Consider the following 25,399-nt stretch of genomic DNA (forward strand, 5'->3'; position numbering starts at 1 on the left):
GTGTAACAACTTGACATATTAAATGAAACAGAACTCATTCCGTGTGACAAGTACACTGTTATCGAGAGGCAACGTTGTTACATGCAACAGTGATCATAAATAATTAAAGATTCCCAAAAAAAATAACAAACAATATTGAAACAACTGAGCAAATTTATAAACCAAAACGAAGTAATTGTAATAAACAACGGAGAGATAATTCAAGTTAGAAATCAAAAATATAAATAAATTCAACAAAAAAAAAAAACCCATGCAACTTATACCATTTGCTTTACCAGTGTTCATTTGTGTACAGTAATAGAAATGCAGTATTGTTTTCAGTAATTATACAGATAACCCGTCAAGACTTAAAAGTTTGTTGTATAGTCTACCCGCACTTCACACAACACTCCCCATCCACTTGAACGGGTTTTGTGCAGTTCCGGGGAACGGGGGGACATGGGATCCGGTCGCACGACGCATGCGTCCCCGGAAGTGCGTCATCGGGACAGTCGCAAAATACGCAAGGATCGATGAATACTCTCTCACCCCGGGGAAGCGTGTCTCCGATGTTGGGACCGAAAATGATCTCACATCCGTCGTCATCGTCATCAGCATATGACGCACCCATCATCACGAGGGACAGGGCTAAAAACACCACAACCTTCATACTCTGCTGCAAAAAAGATTTTAAGCAATTTACTTAAGCAATGGTTATGTAGTTTTTTTTTTCTTCTCTCAAGGTACATTTACTTTTCCACGTCTCTGAAGATTTTTTTTTTATCAAAGTGTGACATTTTTCAAAGTGTGTTGTTAAAGAGTGTGTATATCATACAAACACATTTGAACCCGACAGTTGATTTGAAGAGCAGATTGCAAAACATACAATGGTTCGTTCCAAAATTTGAAAACTGCAGAGAAGAATTTAAAAGATGTCTTAAGGTGATATGGGACAACTGTCGGTAATGATGTGGATTAAAGTAAATTATACATGTAATTAAAATACTTTCACCGGTTTGGAATTTTCAGATTATACAATATTTAACCAAAAAATGCGTTTAAAACTTTTTCGGAAATGTAAAAACTTTTAGACTTCCAAGCGGAATTCGAACTCATAACTAATGAATCCTGTAAACCACTGCGCTACTCTTTTAGAATACAATTTTAGGAAAGAAACTTTACATGTATGAAAGTTTACTTGATTTTATTGTGTATTTCGATAAATAAAACGTCACAACATGGATCTGAATAATGCAACTGCAGCATTTAAATGCTTTTCGGTTAATTTTTATTTCGTAACTGAAGGTATGCCAACCTGCAGGTTTGTAGGTAGTAACAACATTTTGGATATTGCAATAAAACCATAAAATTAAAGTCAATGTTTGAGTTTACAGTGATTAGAGGTTTTACTGCCTTAGATATTTGATAATAAAAAAAAAAAGTAAATTGAAAACGAAAAGTGTAAGGCTGAATCTACATACCTAACTAAAGAGAGTGTTTTATGTTTAAATCGATAAAAAAAAGACTTAGAAGGGATACTCTTATGATAACATTAGAAAATTGGATATAACAGATCTCTTTTTTTTTAGTCGAACGCTTGCTTCAAAGTATTAGGAAAACACAGCTTTGCCTTTATTCATTCAATAGATGTACATATGTAATTCAATCAAATTTAATTTCATTTATGAATGGGAGTACATTAATATTGCAACTTCTTGTAATTCATTAAAATGTAACAGTTAATACACCGGTACACACCCCCCCCCCCCTTTCTCTTTCAACATATGCATCATCACTACAAAATAACATGCTGATTTTTAATAATTAAAGAGACACGTCAAAACATTAAGATTCTTGAAAGTAGATTGAAATTTAAGGAAAAGAAAGTTGATAATTTTAGATTGAAATAAGTCTAACAATACATACTTTAATACTGTGTTATTAAGATTCCAAATCTCTTTGAAAGTAAACAAATTATTGGTGACATTTTAACTATATTTATATATGTGACGCGGGGGTGTTAAGGAAGCATATGGAATCTGAGTTACATGTAATTCTGTGAAACCACAAATCTTAGTTATAATGTACATATTCAAATATCTAAGCAACGAAACGTAGACCAAAAACAAATAAAAAATACTGAAGACAATTTTTTCCAGAAATTAGTTTGCATTACGTAGATTTACACATTGATGACGTCATGACTAAAAGTTGAATGTCGTGTGAATTTGATCGGAAAGCATTGTAAACATATTCAAAATATAACTAATCTAAGAACTCTAATAAAGTATTGTGGCGTGATTTAATGAGAATTGAACATAAGAATACTGGAGAAGATGTTAGTTTTATCAAACATTCGCTAAAAGGTATGTAAATTTGCTTTTATTTCTCGGCCAGGCTTTCCTCTGTCGTTGTTTACGATATAAAAATCCGACTAGAACAACACTACCCCGTACATATTGAACTTGAAATTTTATACGCATCGTTAGTTTGATCAATGCTTAGATTGAAAAGTGCTGCTAGAATCCAATGTTGTGTGTTGTTTTGATGCAATTTGCCGTTTTCCGTGCAAACTTTATAAAAGTTGGGAAGGTTTTTCGAGAACCGGATGAATAACTTTTTAATAAGGAAAAACATATGATTCTAGCAGCGGTTTTGATGAAACTGAGATGTTTTGCCTTCACTTGGTATGTTTATTTTATTTTGTAAGCCGCGGGGTAGTGTTGTTCTATCTCATTTTATGTTAAGGAATTTACGTAAGCTATTTATAGTTGTCACGTGATAATGCACCAATGTGGCAATGATGTACTACCCGATTTTATTGCACTGGCATCTATTCTAAAGGATAATACTAAGTTTTTGATCTTATTCAAAACAATTTTTTAATTTCACGATTTTGAATACAACAGTCAAAATAAGACGCTAAATTGCCCATATGCTTCCTTAATACCCCCGCGGAACCCTTGACCTCAACCGTTCTGCAGCACGTGTCACAACAATTAGTCAGTTTGATTGAATATTATTTATGTATATCATTAAATTCACGACAGTTGAAAAGCCGTGCCATACATCATAGTCTATACGGTTTATCCCACGTAAGTAAATTTAACAATTAACCTCGATTAAGAAATTAATCAACTGAGATTTATGAGGTCAAGGCCATTGGTAATTAATATGAGATTATACCGTTTTTCGGGTGCGACGAAAAGATGGGCACTGTATGTTAAGTTCTGAAGAAACAAAAATAATGTCGCCCAGTCTCGTTATTAATGCTATCATAATGTTGAAAAACTAGTCCATGCGTAACCATTTTTAAAGGGTTTTTTAAACCTTTGCATTTTTAAAAATATAAATGTTGTAACATTAAAAGCATTATGCAAATTGTTCCTTTCTGACTCGTTTGCTCTGTCTGTCTGTCAATCTCTCTCTGTCAGTCCGTCCGTCTGTCTGTCTCTGTCTGTCTGTCGCTGTCTCTCTCTCTCTCTCTCTCTCTCTCTCTCTCTCTCTCTCTCTCTCTCTCTCTCTCTCTCTCTCTCTCTCTCTCTCTCTCTCTCTTACGAATTCATCAAATTATCATAAGCGATCATATTATAATCCGTTATTATATCAATAATTTAACTCATCATTAGTAAACCGGAAATGAAAAATCGGAAATACACCACGTAAACCACAGGCCAGACCACCAGTCAACTAACATACATCCTGGTTCTCTTGTTAAAGGACAGTGACTGATTCATCCACAACGGTAGGCTATTTATGTTTGCTTTATTGTATCATATAAATTCAATACCGTTTTACAATAGCCTGTTAATATTTTCATACTTTAGCTACTATCAAATCGGTCGAGTTTTTATAGAGGTCATGGGACGCAATGTTCAAACATATTAAAACAATGTTCATAAAACGATAAAATCAGTTGAAACGATTCAAATGGCAACAAAGCTACTCGTTACTCTTTTCTTAATGTTTCAAACACTTCATGCCCTATTTTACTTTATCTTCTTCCGTGTTTAAGGAGAAATATGTGAAGGAAATAAGTCACATGTAGCTCAGTCTGTTGAATGAAGTTAAACATAAAAACTATTTAGTTGAGAAAAACAGCATATTTACTGAATCCAAGCGGCCAGTTAACAGAAGTTTAAGAACAATTATATTTTGACCAGTGACCGGATAATGGTTATTCATAAAAGAGAATTTGCTACTAGATCAACCTAGATGAATTATTGCACTGTACATGTACTATCTTTTATTTATTTATTTATTTTTTTGATTAGGTAAAATCTCTCTACAAATTATCCAATCGCACGAGACACTGCGTTACACATAGAAGTAATTAAATTTAAAGTGCAATTTCTCTAATGCAGAAATACCAAGACAAAAATACAATGTTAAGACTTTTGAAAAGTTTTTCATGCTTTACCAGATTCGATTAAAATGCCAACCAAAATGAAATTTTGTATCCGAGAGACTTTTAATTTTTTGTTGCTGTTGATTTACTATGTACTAACAATTCTGCTGGCAATCCGATTCTATACCATAGCTCAAAATTGCTTCTTTTTATTTTTTAGTAATATGATTAAACCCGTGGAAATGATTTTATTTAGCTTGCGACCGATTGAGTATTCTTTCTAACGGACATGAGATTTTATGTGTCGTCATCATTATCGTGTAATACATGTAGATCCGGTTTGTTTATACATATCTGTATTTATAATATTTGTCACGCGTAGTGTATTCTTTTTCAACAGAAACAGATCTATATGATGCATTGACGATGTCCGGTATACAGCTATGCTTGATAAGTCTAATAAAATCCGTGAATTATTTGTTTTCTTCATAGATTCGTCATTTAATTACGTTTGAAAAACTATTCACTAATTTTCTCAAAGTTAATGTCCATTTTTATGCATAATATATTTACATTTTTTCAGTGTCTCTGTCGGTGATAACGAATCATTTTGTGACGTATTAATGACGTATTGTGAGGCACAAGCGGGGTTAGCGTGATTATACTATATGAAAATATTTTTAAAATGTCGTTATTTCAATATTAAGTACCATTTTTATTGTGATAATAATATAGATATAAGAGGAATCACTCTTTGAATACCACGAGGAATTCATTATTAAGCTCTTCGGACTTAATTGGATGTGCTCACCCCCGGCCGTATTTGATCACCCCATAAATCCTTATTTATTCCTTAAATTCCAACGTAAAGGCAGTGAATGCGAGCATACATAAGAGTTAAGGCACTTTATATGTGGGTATGAAGAGGCCCCAAAATAAATCACTGAAGAAATATTCCATATTTTTGACAGGGAAAGGGGTTTCTAATAGGAAACTTTAAAAAAAACAACACCAAAATGCCTTTAATGGGGAAAGGGGCAAGTATTAGAAGAAATTTAAGAACATAATGTTAAGTCTATGAAATGAATTCGGAGTTATCGCTCTTTGGAGGCTCGAATGTTCATGTGTTTGCATTACATCTGTTACATGGATGTGTTTGGCTTTTTGTTTCATACATACACACCAAAAGTAGAGGATAAATGGAAGCAGAAGAAACGCTCGTTCTTAATTTATATCAGATTCTAACCATTTACTCGTTATATCCTGAAAATGTGAACATTCTATTTATAATTCAGATTCCTTGGAAAGACAAAATCTTAAAATCAAAATTCCAAATCAACGTACAGATGTACATGTACTTTGATGCACAGCTAACTTAGTGTATTTAGGGTCTACATCGTGACAAAGCCCACAACTGCAATCGCAACTTCTCGGGCCTTTCCGGCAAGCTCGGAAAAACACCTCGAAAGTATTCCCTAGGCGTCCATGACAACTCCCCTTTTTGCAAAACTTGAAATAAATAGAACACATTTTACGATCTGTTGAGATGTGAGCTATACTTCATTAAAGTAAACTATATACACTAAAATATAACACAGAAGCGACATACAAGACTGTCTAGCCGATACTTATTTTAATGGGAAGCGACTCCATTTTGTATAAAATTCTAACATCCGGTGATGTTAATACATTCGAGGTGTTTTTCCGAGCTTGCCGGAAAGGCTCGAGAAGTTGCGATTGCCCACAACTGTAATGTAAAACGAATCAATCACCCTATATAATTGCATAGTTTTAACTTGTTGAATTTCAGTTTGGCAAGCCCATGTAAGCAAAAATATTACATGTCATCACTAACACAGTTTTTTTTTTTTTTTACGAAAGAAATTATACAGATATATAAAAAAGATTTACAATGTATCGTTAGAACCCATCTTTCTATCTTCTTGTTCAATTGGCATCAATAAAAAATATCCAGACCATCAACTGCTTTACTTCGAAATACAAACTGTTGGGAAGACTATATAATCATGTTTACATGGAGTTACTGTTCTTTGTTAGATTCATGAATGCCATTATATAAAAAAGAATAATTGTTACATCACTATCCCGCAGTCTAATCTAAGATTCAGTTGTGATTATTTTATATGTTGATGCATTTATTGTGTGGCTAATATGAAAACCTATGAAATGTGTGGTTCTTGGTTATAAACAATACAATACAAAGTTGTAATGATTATACCAATTTATTCCTAGTGTATATACGACTGAGCCTGAAATTAAAGGGAGAAGAAACATGCACTGGATCAATTTTAAATATAAGCGGTATCAAGTACAAACAAAAATTTAATATACATGTATACTCAGTAATCTAGGTAATTTATTATGACGTTAACTTTGACTAACAGCAGGAAATTCCTTGCTAGAATCTGATGAGAATAAAACGACCCCCAGTTTCAAAAATTATCTCAAAATAAACTGTTTCATACTTGCATATGAAAAATATCACATGAAAGGTCTACAATGTGCTAGTGTATTAGAAATCTATATTTAAAAACTACAACTTAAACGTTTATCAACATTATGCCAAGATAGATAGATTGTGTACATATATATCAGGTTTTCTCATCTGAACTTTTTATACGTGTAATTTCTTAAATCGATGTTATCATAGTCTTTCCGAGCTAAGTTACTTATCTGTTTTGGCTTATAAACTGGAAGCCATAAATTGGGTTTAAATTCATGAAAGAGGGACACTTAACCTTAAGTTACAATTGCCCTCCAAAAATGATTGAAATATTTAAAATTGCACTAATTTTTCTGTAGATAATGAAGGAAACAACGATACTCGCCATTTTTCTCATTGGGTTTGTCGCCTGCTCCGTTCTTGCACAGGAGGAGCCGGATGATAGCTGTATTGCACCCAATGGTGCCAAAATTGAAGGAGGGGAGACAAAATTTATCGACCCCTGCACGTTCTGTCGCTGTTCTGAGGGAATGGATGAAGCGATGTGTGGAAGCATCGACTGTCCCCGCACCAGCTGCGATAAACCAGTTAACGTGGAGGGGAAATGTTGTCCTGTGTGTCAGTAAAACGGGGTACGGTGACAGTATTGTTTTGATTTTTTTCTGGGAAAGTAAAATACCAAAACGATTTAAAAACGAAACACAAAAATAAAAAAAAAATTGATGAATGTCGAGACCAACAATTTATAGCATTTCTAAGATTATTGTCTCTTGGTAATTTTTATTGTCAGATTTAACTGTTTTTATTAAGAGTGAATTCGTTTTCAGCATCGTATTACATGTAACATTACTTATGGAAAAAAAACCCAGTTATCTCTCTTTGAAAGAGATATTGTACATCACTGATATGATTATCGCAACATTTTTCTAAATTTTCTTGCAGATATGAATAAAGAACAAAACGAAAAAAGAAGAAAAAACTTTTTTTAGCACCTAAACTTCTCTGTGATCACCTGTTTTGTAATTCCTGTTTCCACATCAGCGAACCTTTAAATCATTGTAAATTATTCTGTCCGTCGTGTGTACATATCAACCATTATTCGTTATGTGTATAAATATTTCATTAAATAACAAAGGTATTCTATAAAACGTTTTTATTTTTTCAATTCTAACGTACATTTACATCTCTGGAATAAAAACATATAACACAAATATTTTACAACATGTCCCAGGATTTGAAAATAAATCTTTCCTAAAATTTAAATTTTTTCTGAGTATACATATAAAATCTTTCAAACAAAATTTAAAAATTCAAAACTGATTTCTGTAATTATAAAATATTTCACAAAAATACAACAGAGATCAAACTTTCACTTTAAAAATTGAACTCAGTGTTTTAAAACTTATCCAGTGCAGGAAATATATTGAACACATATCTAAGCAATGCTTGCATGGTTTCCTAATTTACGACATATTTATGTTTGTTTCACCAAGATCTAATATTTTTCTTTACCAGCTATTCATTAGATGAAAATGTGATGTAAGTACATGTATATAAGCACAGAGTACAATTCTGAATTGCAAAAGTAATACTGTACAGTTTTTAACATGCTAACATTCAAGTGACTAATAAACTGTTCGGTAGCAAACTTCCGGTCGGTTAAACATGTCCTCAGTCCTTCTCAGAACTTACAACAGCGTAAGACTTTGTAAAGGATATTTCACGCACATGTTAATATATTGCTTTAAATCATAATGACAACTATTGCTTCTAATTCCAGTCGTAAATCACATACAGTTTAAAATCAAAATAAAAAATACACAGTTTTACACGGGGGAATACTATCACGTTTGCACGCTATTAACATTATGTTTTAACCACCGTCTTGTATAAAGCGGCACGTTCACATTAATTTCACCGTCACTCGCAGTCCCGTTTGTTTGCGCATGCGTTTTCAAGCGTTCAAATGATGGTGACGACGGCGACGCCAAAAGAGGTAACTTGTACACATTTTGGTCGCTCTTTGACAATAAATGAACAGTTTCTTCCGGGGAATTACTGGCACTCTGACGTATTGTATCACTACGTGATCGTCGGATGGTCACGGGGCTCGGGAACAACCCGTGGGAACATCGGGTTTCCAAAGGTTTAAAGGTAGATAACCTCTGACATTGAGGACACAAATTATCAGTCACTGTCTGAGTCTCATCTGCGTTTGTCGCCTCCGAAATCAAGATTTCGATATTTGGTGCACTGGAATTTACTTTCTCTATGGAGTGTGTGCTGGATTTCACGTCTTCCTCCGATATAGAGCGACACCTTAATGCAGATCCATTCTCTTTTGCCTGCCCTAATACTACTCTTTCAGAGTTACTTTCATACAGAATGTTAAGATTTGGTTGCCTTATAAGGGGAGGACGAGTTCCGTTTTTATACTTGTCCGCCAGGGGAGACGAGCTGGGAAGAAAAACATCGTCCAGATCACCGTATGTGTTCCTTCTGCGCACGTCCTCGCGCATTGAAACAATTTTGCCATTTTTCACCAGAATCACGGACCCGTCCCGCTTGATAATGGAACTACCTTTGGCCGTTTTACCGGTGAGCTTGCGTAGCAGCTTGTGTGTTGAGGAGTCGCTGGCCTTGTTTGTTTTGTGTGCTTTGTTGAGACTATGAAGCGAGTAGTGAGATAATGAATCGTCAGACCCCATCCTAGATCCGCGGTGAGACGCTCTCACGGAGTTGATGAAAAGCGAGATCCGCCTCCGTGGACCGGGCGAGCTATCGTGCATTGTGTCTGAAAGGCACACAGAGAAAGATCAAACAACACGTCCGATATTAATAAATGTGTAATCATACAAATCAATATATTTTCATAATCAATGTCGACTTTCAAAGCGTTTTATTAAAAGATCATTTAACAGATTACTGGAAATATTTCGAAAGTTAAATTACGGCGTTAAAAGCATATTAAGTTTCAGAATTAAAATAATTTCTTTTACTTTTATATTATATATTCCATATAAACTTCATATTAATGTATGAAAGACAACACCGTTCTTTGGTCTATATCTATACGTGTAGCAGCTGCGCTCGCTAATCAATTTACCAGGGAATCTTTTAAAAACCAACAATCAATGCATCGTAGTACATGTATATAACGGGTATAATATGATATACAATATTTTTGATAGAAAATTTCATTCTGCTTAATTTTTTTTTCTATTTTAAAATTACAGCAAGTAAAAAGATGTATCGATCAATGAAATATTCAGTGCCTAATTCAGTAAAAGAAATTCTACCATTATCTTAGTTATTATAAAAAGTAAGAATTCCCTATAATTCTATATTGACATCATATAGATACTACGATGCATCGTGTGGAGGATTGGAGCCCTGATTCTATCATTCTATGTCCGGGATTTCATACAGCATCATGCAAAGTACTAGCTACAACAGCCAACTGTGCCACACGTGATTTTCACGAGTAAAACATGCTTTCATGTGAATTTTACTAAAAAAATTCGAAAAAATTTACTTGAAAATTTTCCACGTGAATTCCACGGGATAAAATTTACTTGAAATTTGTCCACGTGAATTCCACGTGATTTGTAGGTTTAGCTATATATAAATATTGAAAATATCACAAGAATTTCATGCTAGGCACAATTGTCGGTGATATATCAGACAGAAAAAGTTAATTTGATTAACTTTTCACGTGTACAAATTGAAGTTCGGGTTTGAAAAGGTAAAAGTATGTAAGTAACAGCCTATAACAGGTACATGTACATGTAACTGTAGATTAAAATTGCATGCGCAGATTCAAATTTGCGAAAATAACTTTTGTGATACAGGGGTAGAGTACAGTCTATCGAAGATATCAGTACACCTGCTATAAATGTATATTATAATCTCATAACAACAGTTCATAAATCATATTTTTTGAAGAATAATAATGGAAAAATAAACAATACATGTCAGACAGAGTTATAAAAGTTAAGGTTATAACATATTTATAGCATGCAATCAAATAACTAACGATATATGGGTTAACCTTGTTTATTTCGTTCACTGGAGTTAACATTGCTTTGGCATGAGTTCTTTTATAATATCATTATCAATACATCATAAAAGTATAAAAAGCAAGTATTTTAGAGTTTCTACTGCAAATCAAGACAAAATAAGATAATTTTGTTGGTTTCTTGCACAGACAGAGGCGATAATTTCAAAATGTGTAACCGTGTGATATGTGATGTCATTTTAACGGGCATGCTATGTCTGATGACGTAACCAAAGCAACCCTAACCCTGGTACCTGTTAGTCGTTTAAATGGTTGACTATTTTCCTGATTGTACAAAACTTCTATCCGGTCTGTTAATAAAGGGAAATAACTCTCGTGACGATAAACGTGAAAACGTAAAATACAAACGTGATGACGTCATACAACATTATAAATAAAACAACACAAACATAATGTCATAATGCATCATATAAAACATACACCTAAATGTTTTAGTGTTGATTAAACATGGCCACACGTTTTAATTATGCATGTACTGTACAATTAATCTACATCCGATATAATTATATTTAGTTTCGTAAATATGTTTAGTAAAAATACGTTCTATAAGTCACGTGTTTGTACAACCCGGCGGTACGAATTTTGTGACCGGTGAATCTGAATTTCCAAAAAAAATGGTCACTGATGATGATATTATAATATGGTTGATGAAGACAATGAAAAATGATAAAAATATTTGGCGGATAAGTAATCTTCCCGTGATTTATTACTTTTATATACTTAGTATAATAATAAATAAATGTAACTTTAATATTTGTACATTCCATTAATTTTTGTTACTTTGTGATTTCTCCACCACCATGTTTCAATATTGTGCATCCAATATATTGAAAAATAAATAAATACATACACGCGCACATTTTAGGAATAATCTGGCCTATAAAATGCAAAATATACAGAAGTATACCAAATTATTATTGTATGTTCACTGTTCTTGGTCGTTATAACTCCCAAACTATTAGTCTCATATAACCTTATTTGAATGCACATGCACAGGAAATAGGATGCAATGCAGCCAACATGCTTCGAAATGCAATTATTATAAACATATATTGGTCCTTCTAAGGAAACTGGCATTTTTTAATAATGGACTTTGGAAACCTGGCTGATGGACTGCCATACAATTACCTCTACTATACTATCAAAGCTGGATTTTGTATGAGTTTTACACCCAGTAATTGTCCTTTAGAAGGTATAAATTAACCCCGCTGCTTGTTCTCTTACGACGTGCATAATGTAGCTGGTCTTCTCCCAACTAGCGATTAACTTGACATGTCTAAATTCAGTGAGCTGCAGACCTATGTTGTGGGACCGATTCGTCTTATATATAATTAGAACCATTTTAACAAGACCTTGGACTTTCAGTAGGACGTAACTATCTATTTCTTGCGTCAAAACAAGTTAAAAATGACGCGGTTTCAAGCGAAATTTGCACCGATTGCGTAGGCTTAGCTCAAAAGCCAGACAAATCTTGTTGATTTCAGATAGCTATGGCTGAGTGGCTGATAATGAAATAGACAGGCCTGCGTCACATTGCTGTTTAACACAACTACCCAAAGTCCAAGCTCTTGTTAAAATGGTTCTATGTGCACGTATAATTAAGTTTAAAATGTAGATCTAAAATAAAATGGCGTTGATTAAAAATTGACAACATAATGTTAACAAGCCTTAGGATTTTTGTTTCGGATTCAAAATATTAAATAAACTTTGCAAAAAGCAAACAGATAGTACAACAAGGTCTGCAGCTAACTGTCAAATTTCTACTGACACAATGAATAAACTGACAACGGTGAAACATCGAAGCTGATTGGTTGCATTTAATAGTGTACACAATATATAACGAAGGTAACCATTGGTTCAAATACATTACATTTGGAATTTAAGGCTGTAGACCAGTTCAAGAGATTTTGCTTTTGATAAAGCATATCGACGCCTTTCCTCTGTTCGTAAAAAACAAGAAGTTATTCATTGAAACCTCAGACGATTTCAATTTGTATGTTTATGTTAGTAAATATCAACTAGAAGACTAATCATGTTTAGTGCTATTTATGGACAGCGTCTGAGCAGAGAGGTATCAAATGCAAATATTTGTGTAAATTCTTTTGGTCTCGTGTGTATCGTCACATCTTCACAGTTAACGATTGCATATTTAACACAGTTTGTGTTAATAACCTTTCACTGGATTCATTTCAGCTGCCGTCGCAGCGCCATCTTTCGACAAATATAAACACTATTAGTCACTTTCATCAAAGCAAAAGGAGAACAGAAAACGAATGTTTATACTCAGCTACACGATACGTCATAATTCAAAGGTTTCAGTTTACACAGAGCTAGACAATCCGCCGAGACACCGAGAATGTTTCAAATGCAACATCTGATGATGGTACAAGTATCAAACAAGTCTTGTATTTGCCTTTACATGTATGTACTAAAGTAACTAAACTGTTTATGAAACCATCGGTAAAATAAAATGTGCCACGAATATTACGTTTTTTGTTGTTAAAAAAAAACAACCAACAATATTATATGCCAAATTCCTGAAAATGGTGTTGCAAAAATTATTACGAAATTATACCAGGTATAAAAAAAAACCATGCCACTCTAGCTAAAACGGTGCTTTCAAAATCAAACATGAAAGAACTAAAAAACTTATATTATAGGCAAACAAAAAAGTAATTAATCGAATATGAAGTAAAACCAACTCAATGAATGCTACATTTTGTGCCGGAAGTGAGATGGATTACGTGAGTAACACTCATTTACCAGTGTTTTCTGACCGCCATAAGGCGCTCAGGAATGTTTCCCATACTCTCGACTTTGGCGAGAACGCGTATCCTTGGTCCTAAGGGCCCTGTTGAAATAATGTCATATATACGTAATTTATAGAGTCTCACTCGTCAGTCTGCGCATTTTGGGTCTCGCAACGAAGTCCTCGCAGCGCTTTGCGCATCTTAGTAAATAATGTAAACGGAAGTGTTTCTTTACTTTGACCAAAAGCAGAGTCAAATAAACTATATTTTCAATGATCAGAAAATAAGATTCTCTATTTTAAAAGCTTATTTCTTTTTTATTGATTTAATGGTTTTTCTAGATCTTGTATGGTAAATTGACTGTGGTATCAAATTTTCAGAAAAACGGAGGGTTTCGTATAACGAAATCGATCTTTTTCTGAGATCAGAAGATTTCGTGACTTGGTTGCACTGTTATTCTCTCGATTTTGGGGATTTAAGTGTTAAAGTATACTTTTTTGAATGAAATAAGTGATATTTTTGTACTTTTGTCTCCCTAGTACCAGACACATAACTGAAGCAACAGATTAGGTGGTAAAAAGGAACAGAGAGGGAAATCGGCAAAGCTTGGGAATGGTATGAAGCTCTTGGTCTTATCTTGTCCTACTGGTAATGATTCAAATGCATATCAAATGCAACAAACAAAATTATTTTAAGTAAATTTTGTTTCCTATGGCAATGATGCGTTTCTTAAAACGTGTGGCTTCTGACTGGAATCAAATGTTGCATTATAGCATGAGCATGCTTCTTTTCTGTTCAGCCCTTTCAAAATTTTCAAAAATACTGGGTACTAGTCACTACAAACCTCTGCAATAGGATTTCTATATTCTAATGGTTGTTTGATAACGATATATGGCTTGAGAGAGAAAAACTTCCAGTTTATCTGTCAGTTCATCAACTTCTTGAGCAAAAACAGAAAGAAAAAAAGAGGAAATTCTTGGAATCCCGATGCCGGTAAAAACACTAACAGTTACTATCTTCCACATTTTACCAGACGCCAAAACCAAACAAAAAAATTTGAACCTATAAAGATTTTGTGCGATACGCATGCTATATTATATAAACATTGTGCAACGATCTCGCAATAGTCTGGATATTCTTGTAAACTGGATTTAAACAGATTCGGTAAAATTGTAAACATGCTTTTGAACTGTGAGCCTAAGACACTTGCAACATTATTAGGACTTAACTCAAATTTTTACTGTTTACTGCATGCCAAACCAAAAAAAAAGCTTTAAAGTATCCGTAGATTAAAAAAATATGACATCCTTAGCTTTATATGCATGTGAGTCATTCCGTATAAAACCTTTGAATACATTTCTACTTTAAGAAAACCTAGTCAAACATGCCCCTTTTTATTACCCATGTAATTATAGAAGCAGTGTTATGATTGGTCAAACGAAGACCGGTCCTGGATTTGATAAGGGGCTGTGTTTGATTTGGACCTTGTCCTTATGACAACTTTGCCCATTGGACCTTGAAAAGAAAAATGGAGACTTAATATAAATTAATATAATCGTAAAAAGAGTAGAATATCACTTCATTTTACATGTAATTTAAATGCACCAATGTCCCAAAGTCTTTAGTAAATCTCATGTCAATCATGAACTATTCTTTTTAAAGTAAGCCATAACACGATATAAATAAACAATATCCAATTCAAACCTTATAAAATACGATCAATTTAGTAGGTTTTTATAAAATAAAACAAAAAAACCATGACGAATAGATAGTATGGTTCCGAATTAATTGAGTTGCATCCCTTGGGGCTTCAAGGGACGACATCAATGTTGATTTAATTTTCAGGTAATGATGAATTATTGGTGACAGTGGAGCGCAGATCTAACAGAGAGAACCTAACACTGAAGCCTGTTCAAACACCGGAAATCAGAGACCGATTGTTTAACATGTTCAATCCTTTATCTATGTTTACTGTACAAAAATCACAGACTGCGTGGCCATAGGAGAAACATTAGTCTTTCTTAATCATTTTTTTTTCAGTGGCGGTCTTCATTAACTTTGTAATGAGATATTTTGGTTTGCAATCAAGATGTCTTTGTGTTGCAGTTAATGGACCAAAAGCATTGGACACACAATACAATATTACAGGAAACTGCAGTCGTAATAATCATCTTTCTTAAACAAGAAAAGATTGTAATCCAATTCAAAAGGTTTGCTAAAAACTCAATTATAAAGAAACTTGATGGAGTAATTCTCACCAGTTCATCAAAAAGAAAAACTAAAAAATTATTTTTGTTATAAATAATTCATGGCTTCCTGTTAACTCTGAATAGATTCTGCTTCATCAAAACGTTTAGTACAAAAAATAACCCGGATTCCGGTATGTCGTGAGTATCTAGTAATAATCAAACCTCAATCAACGGAAATAAGTGTTGTATTTGATTAAAAATCAAATAAAAAATGTCGCATTGATACGGCATCAAAATCATCAGAGCAGTTACCGTTGTCATGCAATTGATCAATCTAGCAGGGTTTCTTTTTTCTGTGAAACAGGCAAAAATAGAGATTCGTGTATTTGTGGTAACAATTTTCAGCCTAATGGAATTGTTTTTTACCAAGATAAACCCACAAAGGCGGTTTTTACACCCAATATAAACTTTATCTCATCTACATAAACCGGAAGTTCGAACAGGTCTACTAACGTTTAATATGTAATTGACAGACAATTTTCAACTATATTCTTCATCCATATTTCATGAGGCTTTTCCCTCCTTGCAAGACAGGGCTTATATATTCGAAGAGATAAATGGCCTCCTAGCATTTTCTCTTTACTTTTACATTTGCGTGTGAATAATGATGTATTAGAAAGGCCAACCATACTGAGATCTGAATAACTTTACTCAACGCTATTCTTTGGGCGTGGAGTGGGGCTTTTCCTTCTATGGCATTAGGAAGGATACTGTAGGTATTATCGAACTAGTTGAACTAGTATTTTGTGGATAACAAATTATACATCAAATTCAGCCTTCATGCATGCATTACGAATGAAATCAAAGATGGTAAAATAATTGTACGGAGAAATAATAGATAACAAATGTAAGCCATCCCACGTTCATTGCTCGCAAAGAAAATTGTAGCAGAATATAAATGAATTAATTTTTCCACACTGTCCATACATCAGGCCTCAAAATAATGGCAATACGAAAACACCAACTTATGACGTCATTTCAAAATTAACATAAACATAAACACCACGTGACCACAATCTATAAATAAACACCAATCAAAAGACGAGACTGACGACCAGGGAGATACACTTACCCTACTGAATGTACGCAAGATGTGCGTTTGATACGTCCGCTTTGCGGCTTTGGATTCCACCTTTAGATATTTTTAGATATTATGTGATTTGATAATCAGTATCTTGTAAACTTGCTTTCATGAATACTTTCTTCAAAAGATAATACACGCTCAAATTCTAACCTAGTGCTTAAAAAAATGAAACTGGTGTGTAAAAGAACAGATTTTGAAATTATACAATAAACCAAAATTGGCATCGTCGCAAACCATGGTCAATATGTAGTAGAGAGCAATCCGGTCGGAGTGAGAATGACAATGTGTATCGATTGCAAGTTTGAAGTAAAAGTAGGAGTTTGAGTACGACAAACGTCCCATAACCCCGGGTTCTTGTTAAAGAAAAGAACAATTAGCGCAAGATTTATCTCTTACAAAGAAATTGCAATAATTCATCACCGGCTCAATGATTATTTAGTTTACTCAGAGAACAGCTTATAAGCTTAGAAAAAGTTCTGAAGATAAAATTGTGCTACTTGCTCAAGATTAAACTTGAAGACTGTGCATGGCCTTAAACGAGAGAAAGCAAGTGGTAAAAAAGAACGATATCAATTGGTATATATACATAAGAAAAAACATATTGAAAAAGATATCTCTATAATACTGTGAACGCATATCTATGAAGTAGACGTTTTCGAAATAAAACATATATACAATGATTAAAAAAAAACAATGCATGATTATATAGTTAAAGCTTACATTTAAAACATTTGAACAAAAAACCAGGATGTTGACTATTGTTTACATTTACCCACAGAGATAAACATATTAAAGACGTAGATCGGAAACACGATGACGTAATGCACATACCGTCACTGACGACATAGGAAGGCTCCTGACAGAGGATTTCCTTGTATCCCTCCCTAAACGAGGGGCTCCTCCAGGCGTATATAATGGGGTTACACGCGCTGTTCATGTACCCGGCGCAATACGCCTACAACAGAAAAAAAAGAATATTTTTGAAAAATTTAGATATTGTTTCCATTTTTAGCTCACCTGAGCTGAAAGCTCAAGTGAGCTATTCTGATCACATTTTGTCCGTCGTCCGTCCGTCCGTCCGTCCGTCTGTCCGTCCGTCTGTCCGTCTGTCCGTCTGTAAACTTTTTACATTTTGAACTTCTTCTCTAAAACCGCTTATCCAATTTCAACCAAATTTGGCACAAATCATCCTTATGGGAGGGCGAATATAAATTGCAGAAATAAAAGTTTGATCTGTATTCAAAGCGGAGAAAACCTTGAAACTGTAGAAAAAGGGGGGTGCATTTTTAAAAATCTTCTTCTCAAGAACTACCGAGGCAAATTCAACATAGTTTAGCATAAATTATCCTTATGGGAAGGAAAATATAAATTGCAAAAATTAAGTGGAAATTTTGTTTCAAATCTGAGTTATTACGAAAATAATAATAAAGGAAATGCGTGTTTCAATCAGTTTAATAGCTTCGGGTTCGGCATCCGGTAAAATGATTCCATACTTCTAAAACGAGGTTCTTTGTTTAAAGCAGCCATGACATTATACGAAAAAGGGTCGATCTGACTATGATGAATTTGCTTGTTGTGCAACAGTTCGCGTATGAAGGGAAATTCTGAAACATACAAAATATATTGGTGCCGATTTTGTGAAGTAAATTGAGGCTAAATATTTCAATGCGTTGACAGTTTCCACACATGACGTTGGTGTTAGCTTGTTCTGATTTTCGTTTCGTTCTCATTATGCTTTGTAACCTGGAAACTATCGTCTGTATTTCGTGATTTTTACGTATCAAATCAAACAGAGACTTCGGTAAATCAAACAGTTAACTGTTTACCTGCGCAAATTAAGCAAAATCGGATGTAGGGGACGGGTACTGAAATACAATTCATTCTATCGGTAATTCGGCATTATCTTTTGCGTAATGGTACATGTAGATTAATGCAATAGGTTTTGTTGAGATGCTCGGCATTTTTTCGAGTTTATTCAGTTTAAATAGAGTTTGATATCGCTGACGGAAATATGTAGGTATATACATGTATATATATATGATTCATTTCGAAAAAATAAATTGTGTTCTTTATTTGTTATACATGTAGTGCATGTTTCTTGTGTTTAATTGTTTACAATTTCTATTTACTAACCATATTTGAGTGTTAAGCTTCGAATTATAAGCAAGATACAGCGATTTGCTCACAATTCTATGTTTGTACACAGATCTTAAAAACTAAAGCTTAAAAAAGTAAAATATTTGTCAATATTTATTAAGAAAATTTTCAAAGTCTGTTCTTCCAGAAACCAACTTTAACAACTTATTGTATTGTAAACTTAACCTTTTTAGCTCACCTGAGGGTGGGGCCACAATGGGGGGTCGAAGTTTAACAAATGAATATATAGAGTAAATCTTTAAAAATCTTCTCCTCAGAAACTAATCAGCCAGGAAAGCTGAAACTTGTGTGAAAGCATCATCAGGTAATGTAGATACAAATTTGTGAAAATCATGATCCCCGGAGGTAGGGTTGGGCCACAATGAAGGATCGAAGTTTTACATAGGAATATATAGAATAAATCTTTAAAAATCTTCTTCTCAGAAACTAATCGGCCAGGAAAGCTGACACTTGTGTGGAAGGATCCTCAGGTAGTGTAGATTCAAAGTTGTGAAAATCATGACCCCCGGGGTACGGTGAGGCCACAATGGGGGATCGAAGTTTAACATAGGAATATATAGAGTAAATTTTTAAAAATCTTCTTCTCAGAAACTAATCAGCCAGGAAAGCTGAAACTTGTGTGAAAGCATCCTCAGGTAGTGTAGATTCATAGTTGTGAAAATCATGGCCCCCGGGGGTAGGGTGGGGCCACAATGGGGGATCGAAGTTTAACATAGGAATATATAGAGTAAATCTTTAAAAATCTTCTTCTTAGAAACTAATCAGCCAGGAAAGCTGACACTTTTGTGGATGCATCCTCAGGTAGTGTAAATTCATAGTTGTGAAAATCATGACCCCCGGGGGAAGGGTGGGGCCACAATGGGGGATTGAAGTTAAACATAGGAATATATAGAGTAAATCTTTAAAAATCTTCTTCTCAGAAACTAATCAGCCGGCAATGCTGAAACTTCTTTGGAAGCATCCTCAGGTAGTGTTGATTCAAAGTTGTGAAAATAATAACCCCTGGGGGTAGAATGGGGCCACAATGGGGGGTCGAAGTTTAACATATGATTAAATAGAGTAAATCTTTAAAAATCTTCTTCTCAGAAACTAATTAGCCAGGAAAGCTGAAACTTGTGTGGAAGCATCCTCAGGTAGTGTAGATTCAAATTTGTGAAAATCATAACCCTGGGGGTAGGTTTGGGCCACAATGGGAGGTCGATGTTTTAAATAGGAATAAACAGAGTAAATCTTTAAAAATCTTCTTCTCAGAAACTAATCAGCCAGGAAAGCTGAAACGTGTGTGAAAGCATCCTCAGGTAGTGTAGATTCATGGTTGTGAAAATCATGATCCCCAGGGGTAGGGTGGGGCCACAATGGGGGGGTCAAAATTTAACAAAGGAATATATAGGGTAAATCTTTAAAAATCTTCTCAGAAACTAATCAGCCAGATGTTTCTTTATAATTGTTAAGACTTTGGCCCCAGGACAATTCTTTGGCCTCCCGAGAAGGTTCATAGTTTGATGTACGTTTATATCTAATATATAAACTATTGTTAAGGATCATTTTGAGAACTGCAATACTCAACATATGATAAGACTATAAAATCATCTTGTTAGAAAAGGGACTAATGATTATAAACATAAGAATATCCAGGGGAAAATGGATTTTATTTATACAGGATCTACATGTATTATTGTACATTGTCCAGATAGTTTGTATTATGACTCCATTAAGCTGATTTTATCATACCTATTGTTCCTCAGGTGAGCGATGTGGCCCATGGGCCTCTTGTAATTTCATAGACTTTATTAAAATTCATGAGAAGAGTTTTTTTTATTTTAACAATCAGAGGTTGTGTCTATTTTTATTTCAAATATTAAAATCCTTGAGGAAAAAGGGTCCTACATGAGGATGTAGGAATATGTTTTATCTTTAAAGCAGAAATATTTGGGAATTTTAAAAAAAATGTTTTAATAGGTTTAATTATACTTTCACGTTAAATACTGAAATATGATTGGTTTAGACGCAATTGATAATCCGTTCTATTACCCTCAGCGTTAGCAACACACTTGGTAACGGGTAACACAACGAATTGTTACACGCGCATAAATTATGCGCGTATGGTTCCCCATAGAATTCACGTCATTCCTATATAAAAGCAGTCAAGTTTTCTTTTAAATAAAGACATTTAGTATAATAAAATAAACAGTGCCTGTTTGGCACTGTTTGGGAGGGTAAGAGTTGAAATTGACACCCTCGAAAAACATTGTCAACCTCCGCTTCGGGTCAAGTTGACAATGGTTTTCTCGGGGTGTCAATTTCAACTCTTACCTTACCCTCCCAAGCAGGCACTATTTGTATAATGGTCCAAGAACTTGTATCACAATTCTTAATAGGTAGATCTGATGGCAATTGTTGACCATCATCGAGCTTTAGAAAGCCGAAACGAACGGGCCAATATCGTCAAGCAATTTTATGACGTTTCAATGAACGATAAACCTGGTGCGTACAGTGCTTTAATCTCTAAAGGATGTCATTGACAATCAACGCATATAATACAACCTTCAGCGCTCTACTAGGGTCATCTTCCGCTGATTTCCGTTGGAAGGATTAAATAATCAGATAATATTAAAAGTATATTAAATATTTCTCTTGTACTTGGAGTGGTTTCCAACAACGATAACAATCAATAACCAGATGCATTGAGATTGAAAATCGTTTTGTTTTCAATAGTCGATCGTATTGTTTTCAATAGTCGATCGTATTGTTTTCAGCAGTGATGGACGTGTTACATTTTTAATCTTAAGTTTATACTTATAAATGTAAACTTATTTACCTATCTAAACCTTAAGTTTGTACTATTGTAAAATTATCATTTCATGTGTTATTGATCAAAAATATCATTTTCTAGACGCATGTGTGACAATGAGATGAGCAGGATTGCTTTCAATTAAAGACCGACAGGTCATCTGTAGGCGACATTGAGGCGCGTTCGATGTACTCACTTACACGTATTCGGTTGTTGATTTGCTAATTAGTCAGAGACAGATGCTCAACATGAAAATAATGATGAAAGAAAACGTTGGATGTTATTTTTATCACCAAAACCTTACCAATTATTAAAAATATTTTATACTAAGTAAAAGTATAAATTATACGTAACAAGTGCAGGATTTTGGTATGATGTGTGGGAGTTGATTGTATGTATAGATCCCAAGTTTTTTTTTTAACCAAAAGTGAAAACATTTTCAGATTATTATGTAATCAGTGCAAGAATTGGGTTACTTGAACTAACTTATGTCGAACAGACACAGAAGACTCACTGTCTTGTGTGAGAGACAAGGTGAGAAGAAACCGTAAAAACTCGGTGGGGTGAAGATATAATATATGGGAAACAGCTAATACAATTTTGCAATCTGCGCAATGATGTCATACTATCTGAATGTGACTGGATTTTATCATAAAGCAGAACTTGAAAAACAAACCTATTGTATCAGTTCAACGCACTTAAAAGAAATCGCCCAGACATCGAACTCTGTCCTTCGATGTCTTGTTTTCTTTTTAAAAAACTGTAATTCTGTCCCTTTTGGGACATTGCTTCCATTACCGTTCTTGAAACGTGATGAAATAAGCCGTTTACGGTTTGTTTGCTTTTGTAATGTACCTATTACTGAGTAGGGAATTGCGAGGAACACTACTTACACATTCTTTATGGGCGTATGATGTTGTCAAACCATAGAGAGACTAATTGCGTTGACTAATCTAACGTCATGTTTTTGTACAAGTATTCATCAATTAAAATGCAAATAATTGAAACACATGAAAAATCAATTTCAAGGACTTTATACAGAACCATCAAATTATGTCGGGTAATAATATTTGCACATTTTGTGGGTGCGGCTGCCTCTATTCCACAAATATACATCTCTCATATTATTGACTTCACCATTTATTTTACAGAAATTGTTTCCAAAAAAAATCAAATAACTCCCTAAACAAAATGTACATGTACATTAAAAAAATATAGTTTCAGTGAGGTTTTATATTATTTTACTGAATACGGTTATATGACACGGTTTGTATGACGTCATTTCTGTTTTACCTGAACATTAATGATATATCTTTTGAAACAAATATATGTACAGTACATGTAATTACTGATAGTAAAGGGTAATTTGATTGGCTGAAAAAAAGCTAGAAAAAATGTTACTTACAACTCCATTGGCCCATGCCGGTATTGTTGTCTTATCCTCCACAAAAGTGACGTAGTTTGAGTACACACAATATGGCAGCCAACACAAAACAAAGCAGGCCAGCACAATGAAGAGGGTAACAGTCACTCGGCGTTGTTGCGAGAAAATCTGATTCCGGTCCATAGCCGAATTTTCGTCCATTCTCTGCATGTGCTTTTTTATTTCTTGAAATATCCGTATGTAGCAAAACAACATAATTCCTAGCGGTAAATAAAGGTTTGATATCCCGATGATGAAATGAAAAATGATAGATTGAGCTGTAAATGTGGGATACGCCGGTCCACATTGCATGGTTCTGGGTTTATACTCATAATGACTTAGAATTTTAGTGGTCAGGGCGGCACATATAATTCCCCATAGCCAGGCGGCCATGATCATGATAAGGATTTTGCACTTAGTGATGCGTAACAATGGACGGGTAATTGATAAATACTTATGAATACTTATATACATTAGCGTTTGTAGAGAGGTCAAAAAGCAGACGGCATTCAAAAAGCTGTTTAAGAAACACATTTCATCCCCTAGAATCCAGTCGTGTGAAATCAACGTGGTCAGGGAAATGGGCGCCAATAGAATTCCGATCAAGAAGTCCGCTATGGCCAAGTTGACTATAAACATATTAGTTCTTGTCCGCATTCCCCTGTGTCTCCATACCACTGCAATGACCATGAAGTTTCCCCCAACGGTAAAAACCATGGAAATGATCAGCCATGTTGCAAAGACCACCGTCTCCACCAAAGTCCAGCTGGTGTGCACGTGATCGTAACTCGGTGAGGTCACGTTGGACATGTTGCCATGGAAACCGGTAGACGAGAGCAGATCGCTAACCGGAAGTGGGTGACTTGTTTCGTTATAGTGGTACTGGTGATCTGAGAAGACCGTCGTCGTAACGGAAACCCATGGACTTGAAGACATTATTCTTTAGAAGGTCATAGAAGGTCAAGGACACACCATCTACAAAGTGAAAGGTCAAATGATTAAACAAATAACACAGAAATTACAAAGTTGTCTCTGTTTTATTTTCAATGCTGCATTTGTGAGCTCTGAGAGAACGAGAACGATAAACAGTAAAATATACCGTGAAGATGAATTTGACAAAGTTCGAGATCAGAAAAGTTATTTTCGATATCAAATATCAATATTACGGTATCAACAACTACAATCTGTAATTGGCGCCTATACTGACGCCAGTGCTGTTAGACATCCTATACTGTTCCGAAAAAAATAAATAAATCCATGCATGCAAAAGCAGCATGTTTGCATGCTGATTTGAACAACGATCAATTTACGAAAATTAAATCGCTTCCTTCTACATGGAAGTCAAAAAAAATGTTTGATAAACGGAAATAATTTTGGAACGGGAGAACACAACATACATAAATGACCAAATTGTGAAGGGAATAAACCATATCTATACATCGAAATCAAACACCTAAATTGATTTGTATTCATATTTAATCAAGTTTTCGAGTCACCTGTATAACATATTTACGTTCCCATATCGCAGATCCAGAAAAGTTTCAAAGGGGGTGGGGGTTCCGACTGTTTTTTGTGTTTTCAGGGGGGGGGGAGGGGGTCCAAGGCATATTTTTGGTAATTTTATAATGAAATTTAAAGAAATCTTAATATTGCATGTGGGGGGGGGGGGTCGATCCCCCCCCCCCCTTTAGATCCGCTCTTGCGTTCCGTTCAGTAAGAACTAGTGCGAATAGCAGGTTATAGTACATCGCAAAGGATGCTAACAGCGACACATTTTCTTTATTTTTTCGTGTGGTTCTGATTAAATGCCATGAGGAGAATGAAACGCCTTTAGTATGTTTTATTATTTTTATTCAGCATCTCAGAGCAACTAAATCGTGAAATAAGAAACATCTTGTCTGTGATTTAAGAGAGGTAACTGGGTGCATGTGCTTGCGATGTGGATTCCTATATTAGATAGAAGCCAGATTGAAATAAATTGATTTCATGATTTCTTTTTTTTTAACACGAATTAACAAGGATTGTGGGTAAACTCTAAGTATACGTGTACTTTTTGATGCATGTTTGTTCTCAATT

The 25,399-nt window shown here is 34.5% G+C and overlaps 1 protein-coding gene and 2 long non-coding RNA genes across 14 annotated transcripts in view; 1 reads left to right on the forward strand and 2 right to left on the reverse strand.

Moving 5' to 3' along the window:
• Window positions 1-135: 135 nt before the first annotated feature.
• LOC105327039 (uncharacterized) lies at window positions 136-1,977 on the reverse strand. Its single transcript, XR_010709961.1, has 2 exons — window positions 1,906-1,977; window positions 136-655 (listed from the first exon to the last, which is right to left on the reverse strand). It is a non-coding gene; the product is annotated as an uncharacterized lncRNA (long non-coding RNA).
• Window positions 1,978-3,049: 1,072 nt separating this feature from the next.
• LOC105327046 (uncharacterized) lies at window positions 3,050-7,939 on the forward strand. The gene is made up of 4 exons (XR_010710448.1): window positions 3,050-3,074; window positions 3,609-3,724; window positions 7,151-7,423; window positions 7,734-7,939. It is a non-coding gene; the product is annotated as an uncharacterized lncRNA (long non-coding RNA).
• LOC105327051 (octopamine receptor beta-2R) overlaps window positions 7,930-25,399 on the reverse strand; it is a 53,369-nt gene continuing 35,899 nt past the window's right edge. For 9 of the 12 annotated variants that reach the window (XM_034452989.2, XM_066074004.1, XM_034452987.2 and 6 more), the window contains 4 exons: window positions 23,306-24,298; window positions 17,784-17,907; window positions 11,103-11,159; window positions 7,930-9,585 (listed from right to left, as the gene is read on the reverse strand). In XM_034452989.2, the coding sequence (XP_034308880.2) occupies window positions 8,636-9,585; window positions 11,103-11,159; window positions 17,784-17,907; window positions 23,306-24,259 (2,085 nt within the window). In that variant the 5' untranslated portion in view covers window positions 24,260-24,298 and the 3' untranslated portion in view covers window positions 7,930-8,635. Of the gene's footprint in view, window positions 9,586-11,102; window positions 11,160-11,719; window positions 11,747-17,453; window positions 17,484-17,783; window positions 17,908-23,305; window positions 24,299-25,399 lie in introns of all 12 variants that reach the window. The other 3 variants (XM_066074006.1, XM_066074005.1, XM_034452994.2) reach the window with 3 other exon arrangements.

The sequence above is a fragment of the Magallana gigas genome, chromosome 10 (assembly GCF_963853765.1).
Source record: "Magallana gigas chromosome 10, xbMagGiga1.1, whole genome shotgun sequence".
NCBI classification, from domain to species: domain Eukaryota; kingdom Metazoa; phylum Mollusca; class Bivalvia; order Ostreida; family Ostreidae; genus Magallana; species Magallana gigas.